Here is a 7966-nt window from a genome sequence, read left to right as displayed (position 1 = left end):
CCCCTGGGCACAGGTCGATGTGTTCGACGGGGATGTTGAAACCTATAATGGGGGGTGAAGGTGGGCATGTAAGCTGCACCTGATCCTACATCGGCTGGGAAGGAGAACTAAGTATTCCTTAAAGGGGGTGTGGATACCTTCCCTAACACAACGCGTTTTAAAGCCGTGAGGGAAGCAGATCCCATAAGAAGTCTGCAGTTAAGCGTGCCCGGGCGAGAGCAATTCAGGGATGGGTGACCCCCTGGGAAATTTTTCATGTCGGGAGCCCAAAGCGGAACAATATTGTGATACGTGCTAGTGGGGGATGTTACAGATACATTCATACATACTATCTCGTAGAGTGTCCAACTCATATGGTCGTGTCGCATGTTCAACAATGTGCCATTTTGTTTTCAGAACTCCGAAAGCACGTTCCATGTCCTTACGTGCTCATTCTTGTATTCTCTTGAAAATTTTGTCTCTTGGTTCTATCGGGTGTCGAAACGCCTTGACAAACGTGGAATATGGTGGATATATTCTATCCGTGAGGTAATATCCAAACTTATACTCATGGCCATTTACTGTGAAAGGAGCATCCGACGCATTTCCTGTCAAAAGGTCTTGAAATATTGGTGACTGATCAAGAACCTTTACGTCGTTGTTAGAACCCACAATTCCGAGAAAAGCATGCCAAATCCATAAGTCTTGTGACGCAATAGCCTCTAATACTAATGAAGGCGATACAAGATGACCACTTATGTATTGACCTTTCCACGCCACATGACAATTTCTCCATATCCATTTTGTGCAATCCATCCATTTTGTGCAATCCATGCTTCCAAGCATACCCGAAAAACCATGTCTTTCTTTATGCGCCACATATAGTTGTTGCATGTCATTCAGTGAAAGTTTGCACGTGTATTTGTCACCGAAGGTTTCGATAAGACCTCTCACCAATCTATACAAACTTTCTCGTGCAGTTCGCTCTGACATTCTCATATAGTCATCAATAGAATCGTGCGACTCCCCCAATGCTTATGCTTGATTGTAGCAGCACATTTTTGCAACCCTATAAAACCTCGTTTACCTCTTGCATTATACCTCATTTCGAAATATTCATACCTAAACATATATTTAATTTTTAAAACAATTAGTTAATAATCTAAAGAACATCTATTTAATTTTTAAAACAATTATTTTATAATCTAAAGAACATATATTTTATTTTTAAAACAACTTTAATTAAGGTATATGCTTTCCCTTGCATTGGCTATCCATTAAAACACATTTTTCCGCAAACAAAAACCTTCTTTTAAAATCGCTAGGATGGTTGACACAATTATCCGCAAAATAATTGTGTATTAGACGTCTATGCCCTTCTTCACGATCTCTGTTTAACGCCGCACGTCTAGTTAGTAGTGGAGCTGGCTCTGGCGGTAGCATGTCCGTAGCATATCGGTACATCATATCCACAAACATATCATCCTCGTCGATATCATGATTGTACGGATGGAACATATCAAAAGGATCCATTTTTTTGTAAATAGAAATAAATAAAATATAATAAACTTGATAGAAATGTATACTTGTGAGAATTTGATGAATTTTGTATGTAAAAATTTGAAGTTAAAACGTGTAAATATATATTGGAATTAAAATGATTTGATTTTTATTTTTATTTTTATTTTTTTTAATTCGTGACCGTTCCACAACGGTCGAAAAATAGACCGTTCACATGCGTTTCGTCCCGTTACCACCCAAACGCCGAATAACGTAACTCCTAAAAACGGGGACCGGGGGCGGTGTTCCGCCCGTTATACTGGCGTTAGGGATGCCACGTCGGAATAACGTGGCTCGTCGTTGCTCTTTCATCCTTGTTGAAGATATATCCTCACAATATAAGGCATCACTAAAGTTTGACCTAGAGTAACCTTGGATGTATACATATTAAAAGTCAGACCCAAAAATCCAAATTGGAGTAGGATTGCGATTACAACTGGATTTGTACACACAAAAGATATAGTTATCTTAACATCCAATAAATCTTATTCCGTAAAACCCTAGGTATATATCGACTATTTTAGAAATCCCCAGGTCCTTCACATGCAAACCGTTTTCAAAACCAACCTGAAGTTCTTTACGATTATCTTAGGAGAGGTTTTACGAGTGAAGCTATGAATCCATGGAAGGAACAAGAATGGAGATCAACCTGGAACCAGAATCTGTATGAAACTTCTGCTGACCACAGTAAAAGCAACTTTCAAAGACTCTTGTCATTCTTGGAAGTCGATAATTCATTCCTTACACCATGGAGTTTCAACCCGGATGCTTTTGGTGATTTCAGATCGAATATTCAGACATATATGAGCTTGTCACATGGCTCATTCTTCACTTACGATGGGGTACTGACAATTCTTTCTTCCTACTTAAATACATGTTGTATTTTTTTATAGAAGATTATTTACTCTTTGTATTCACTGGTTTAGCAGTTTGCAACTTTGGGATCCCCTCAAGTGGAGCCCTTAGTGGTCAAAAAAGAAGGAACTATCGTGGCTCATGCGGTTGCCTTTATGACATCTGATGAAGGACAATCTTCGAGTAACCAAGAGGTAAAATCCAAGTGAGATTAGCGGTGAACAAGACGAAACAATAGCAATTGAGCATGGATTTTGGAATATTATTCTTTCTTGTTCTTTTTCTTTTTAGAACATTAAATACATATCCTTTCTAAAACTACGTTAAAAGGTTTTGTTTTCTTATTTTCTTTTTTTAATTATAATTTAGGAATTTTGAAACGAAGAACAAGGTAAGAGTTTAGAGGCGTTAATATTTGTTAATATTTCTTATTGTGGGTTACGCTTAGGGCATCGACAAATCCATTGAACACTATAGAGTTCAATGGCTTGTCACATCATCCATTAAACATCTATACAACAAAACCCACAAACCATTAAACTCTTATGCAGTTATAATCATTACTTTATTCTTTCTATGGAACCATTCAATAATCATTCAACTTCTATTCAATCCTAATCATCATCTCATTCAACTCTTATAGTAGTTATATTAAATTATAGATACTCTTAGGTTTGAAAAGAAAGTTGTGTTCAAATTTCAAAGTTCAAACTATCACCTATTGGGTTAGGTGGTGTCAAAAAAACATTGGGTCGTTACTTAAAATTTGGGCTAAGGAATTTTAGGCCAATGTAATTAGTGTAGGGCATAACTGAATTTGGGCTATTAAAAAATATTTTTCTTTTATTTTCTTATTTAATTATAATTTAGGAATTTTGAAATGATGTTTTAGCATAATGTCCAAAAAGCGAGCCCCTCTCCTATATCCTCGCATATCAGCCGGGGAAATTTGTTTTGCGGCCGGGAAACCCCATTTTTGAAAAGAAAGGGAACATTTTTTTGCTTACACGTTCAAAAAAAAGAGATGTATTGAGGCCACAATATGGCCTTATCACATAAAATAATGAATGGAAATAAATACATTATTCAAAGGAAAAAGGTGTAATCAAGAAGGAATTACTTTCCTTTTTCGTTCTTGTCAATTATACCCTGTTTTTTCTGTTTATTTTCTTTAGTGAATTGCGACTATCGGTTGCTACTTCTACAAATTGGTTTTGAACACATTAAAATCTCAAGCAAATCGTCAAATCAATCTGAATCACAACTTAATTAGCAACATAATCCCGCTAAATCATCTTATGAATGATGAGAAACTTGTTGAAGTTGTGGTTGACATGGTGGTAATCTCGGGTACTCATTTTAAATTAGACAATGACTTTAAGAATAAGTTATTCGGTGCGTTTTAACATCAATTATTTGTCTAGCTTTCCAACTCTTGGATGAAATAAAATCCATAAATAAAATCGCGACTAAAAACTTTAAGGAGCAACTGGTATGATGTGCATGGCATATTAGCATGGAACAACACAATCACAAATAAAAATTGGGATAATGACTCAAAAGGGTAATATATTCTTTGATTTGTACACATTTGGTCACTGAGTTTATTTTTTGTTCACATTTACCCCTTCAAATTGTTAAACTGTACACATTCAGTCCTTATGACCGGTTATTTCAAGTTAACCGGTAAAAATGTCTTAATAGGGTAATATATTTCTCATTTTGTACACATTTAGTCCTTAATATTTTTGTACATATTTAGTCCTTAATTTTTTTTGTTGCAAAATAATTTATTTTTGTTTTTGTACTCACTCAATACTTATGAATGTTTTCTTTAAGTTTTTCTCACATCATCTTACATGGAACAATCATTAACGAGGTGTTTTAGGCTTTTGATGCTTATGCACATCGCGATCACGACTACTTGGTTGCTTAGGTCATGTGTTTTGAACGTCATAACTTTTTCATACTATCTCGGATTTTAACGATCTTTATATCTATGTGTTTGTATTTTAGTCTACTACAACTTTCGTTTAGATTACTCTCGTTAAAAAGTAATATATTTTTTAATTACGATCTTTATATCCATACGTTTTTTATGAATGCATGTATGAATGTTTTTTTTATAAAATCGTAAGTAAAAACATATTATATTTTAACGGGAGTAATCTTAACGAAAGTTATAGCGGACTTAAAAAACGAACACGTAGATATAAAGATCGTTAAAATCAGATATCGTATGAAGAAGTTACGACGTTCGGAATACAAAACCTAAGCCAAACCACAAGACCTATGCAACCAAGCAATCGAGGCCGCGATGGACATAAGCATTAACAGCCCTAAACACCTCATCAATCAGGGACGGACACAGGATTTGGTAGTAGGTGTTGCCGGTCCGTAGAAAAAAGAAAAAAAATATCGAAAAATTTACACTGCGTACAGAAAAAGCAGGGGTTGTCGGTGCCACTGCGGGCACCCAAAGAGAACCGTCCCTGTCATCAATGATAGTCTCATGTTAGATGTCGTGAGAAAAACCCTAAATGAATCATTCATAAGTACTGGATTGGTACAAAAAACAAAAAATGACTTATTTTGAAACAAAAAAAATATTAAGGACTAAATGTGTACAAAAATATGAAGGACTAAATGTGTACAAAATGAGAAATATATTACCCTAATAAGTCATTTTTCCCGGCTAACCTGGAGTAACCGGTCATAAGGACTGGATGTGTACAGTTTAACAAGTTGAAGGGGTAAATGTGGACGAAAAAAAAACTCAGTGACCAAATGTGTACAAATCGAAAAATATATTACCCTTTTAAGTCATTATCCCATAAAAATTTAAAGAGCAATCGGTAAGATTTTAAAGAAAATTGTTTTATTTAAATAGTCTAAAATATATATAATATTAAGGCACTTTCCAGATTATGAACATTAACATTCTTAAGCCGACTTCATATATTGAGTTGTGGCTTCTTCTGCATAGTCATCGACTCACCACCTCTCTCACCCAATTACGTTGCTACAAATCAATGTCTTCTCTCAATTTTGTAGGATAACTCAACCGTTTGCTCAGATACATAGAGCGTGAAATCTCCTCCAGGTGCTTCGTATACATACTTACTCTTTCCTTTGGAAGACCACTAAGCTTCTACTTCGATAGGACTGATGATGTTCCACAACTTCTCGATGATGTGTGTGTTCAATGATTTGATATGCTAAACAATCGTTGTTGATCTTTGTATTTTACAGATGCGATTTGTAGCCCTAAGTTTCACCTGTTAAGGCGAAGCCAACGCCTCCGACAAAAGTTCATGTTCTTTCCCACTTTCGATGATTTCCAAGGTTAGCTTCCTATATTTTTCTGATGTCATGGTTACTTCTTCAAAGGTTTCTAATTGAAGAAATTGATGGTGGTTGAGCCTTATTCTACTCCGTTTTTGTTGTTCAAGGCCAATTCTTTGATTTTGGATAACACATGAAAACCCTAATTTTCCCTTTTTGATTTCCTTGATGGGTTCCAATTTTGATTGTTCTTGAGGCAAAATCCGCGAAAATGAATTTTATTTGCAAAAAAGATGGGCTATTGTGCACCGGCTGAAATTCAGGTCCATATTTTGGCAGCGCGACTCGGAAGGCATATCCGATTAGAATATGCAACCGATGTTTGCAACCATACCGATGTTTGATCCCCTTTTTCCAAGCCTCCTTTACACTTTCCAGTCTTTTGTGTTCTTACTTCTGACTGTGTAACTTTCTTTTGGTCTTCACTTCCATATTCATGATTGTAATTATATTGGAGAAGATGAACTTAGTCAACGTTGACTTCTTGACTATATTTGACTTTCTGTTAGAGAGTTAATTGTTTGTTAGCTATAGTTGGTTAGTTGATCAGAGTTAAGTTAATTAGTTGTTTTACTTGATGTATATAGATTGTATTGGTTGTTCAGATGAATTAATGAGATGAGAAATTCTTTCCAAATCTTGAACTTTTACCAGAGAAGGAAAATACGATCATGCGTTCTTCGTTCTTCATTCTGTAGATTGATTCTTGTTCTTCAATCTACATATTTTTTTTTATTGATTCAAATCACAGATTGATTCTTGTTCTTCAATCTATTTCATTTTTTTCATTTTCATTAGATCGATTTTGTTTTTTGATCTAATTCTACATCATGTCTACAAATTCATCTTCATCTACAAATTCATCGGGAACGATTGAAGTTTCTAATCCGTTGTTTCTAGGACCTTCGGATAATCCTAGCACAATTTTAGTTTCAAAAATTTTTGATGGATCTGGTTTTTCGATGTGGAAGAGATCGATGATTCTAGCACTTTCAGCCAATAATAAACTTGGATTTGTTGATGGATCTCAAGTTCAACCAGATGAAGCTTCTGCACTGTTTCAAAATTGGAACAGAGTCAACTCAATGGTTATAAGCTGGCTGTTGAATTCGTTATCAAAAGATATTGCTGAAAGTGTTCTTTTCTTACAAACTGCTAAACAGATCTGGTCAGAATTAATTCAAAGATATGAGCAATCTAATGGAGCACTGATATATCAGATTCAAAAACAGCTATTCTCAATCAGTCAAGGATCGGATGATTTTTCATCTTATTTCACTAAGATCAAGCGAGTTTGGGATGAACTCAAGACGATACATGAAGTTCCAAATTGTTCATGTGGATCTGCTGCAAAGATTAACAAATTTCTAGAAGAACAAAGACTAATTCAATTACTAATGTGGCTTAATGATTCATACAAGTCCATTCGAGGTCAGATCTTAATGATGAATCCCCTTCCTAGCATTGCTACTGTTCATTCCTTGTTGATTCATGAAGAAAGACAGCGTGATATCACTACTAGCCCTATTATTGTGTCTGAAGCAATGGCTATGAATGTTAACAGTTCTCATAATTCACACAAGAAACAGTTACAATGTACTCATTGCAGAAAGACAGGTCATGTTAAGTCTCAATGCTATAGACTAAATGGTTTTCCTGCTGATTTTAAATTCACTAAGACAAACAAAGTTGAGTCTACAATTCATAATGTGAATGATCTGTCTTCATCAAGTGCTCCATCTACATTTTCATCTAGCTCTCAATTTATCACTCCTGAACAGTACAAACAGTTGATGCAACTTCTCAATAATAATGTCAATGAATCTACACGGGTCAACTCTATTATTACTGATGGAGCTATGGATACTGCAGGTAATTTTGTCGACTCTTATGGCAAACATGTTTCTTACATTTTTAATGTGATTGATTCTAATAGCCAAGAATCTACATCATGGATAATCGATTCGGGAGCATCAGATCACATTTGTTCAAACAGATCAATGTTTTCATCTTTGAAAACATTTACACGACCTCATCTAATCGGTTTACCAAATGGGCAATCTATTCATGTTTCTCATAATGGCAGTGTTCCAATTCACGAGAATATTGTGCTTCATCAAGTTCTTTATGTACCAGAGTTCAAACACAATCTTATTTCTGTTGCTCGTGTCACTTCTCAACTCAAGGTTTGGATTCTTTTTACTGATGAATTCTGTGCAATGCAGGC

The 7966-nt window shown here is 35.2% G+C and overlaps 1 protein-coding gene across 1 annotated transcript; it reads right to left on the bottom strand.

Moving 5' to 3' along the window:
* Positions 1-429: 429 nt before the first annotated feature.
* Positions 430-1512, bottom strand: LOC145114097 (uncharacterized). Its single transcript, XM_079050104.1, has 3 exons — positions 1286-1512; positions 1067-1101; positions 430-965 (listed from the first exon to the last, which is right to left on the bottom strand). The coding sequence occupies exons 1-3, from the start codon at positions 1510-1512 to the stop codon at positions 430-432; spliced, it is 798 nt and encodes a 265-aa protein (XP_078906230.1).
* Between the last annotated feature and the right edge of the window lie 6454 nt (positions 1513-7966).

The sequence above is a fragment of the Lactuca virosa genome, chromosome 5 (assembly GCF_052849685.1).
Source record: "Lactuca virosa cultivar CGN04683 chromosome 5, Lactuca_virosa_CGN04683_v6, whole genome shotgun sequence".
NCBI lineage: Eukaryota > Viridiplantae > Streptophyta > Magnoliopsida > Asterales > Asteraceae > Lactuca > Lactuca virosa.
Note: the sequence above shows the minus strand (reverse complement) of the source record. Positions and strands in the feature narration are given on the sequence as shown.

Bases quoted from the DNA above. Each gene is read 5' to 3' on its own strand.
- LOC145114097 (XM_079050104.1), bottom strand. From the start codon at position 1,512: ATGGATCCTTTTGATATGTTCCATCCGTACAATCATGATATCGACGAG. The intron at 1,102-1,285 runs GTTTTTGTTTGC...ATATATGTTTAG, and splicing joins CCTAGCGATTTTAAAAGAAG to GTATGAATATTTCGAAATGA. The intron at 966-1,066 runs GTAAACGAGGTT...TGAGAATGTCAG, and splicing joins AATGAGGTATAATGCAAGAG to AGCGAACTGCACGAGAAAGT.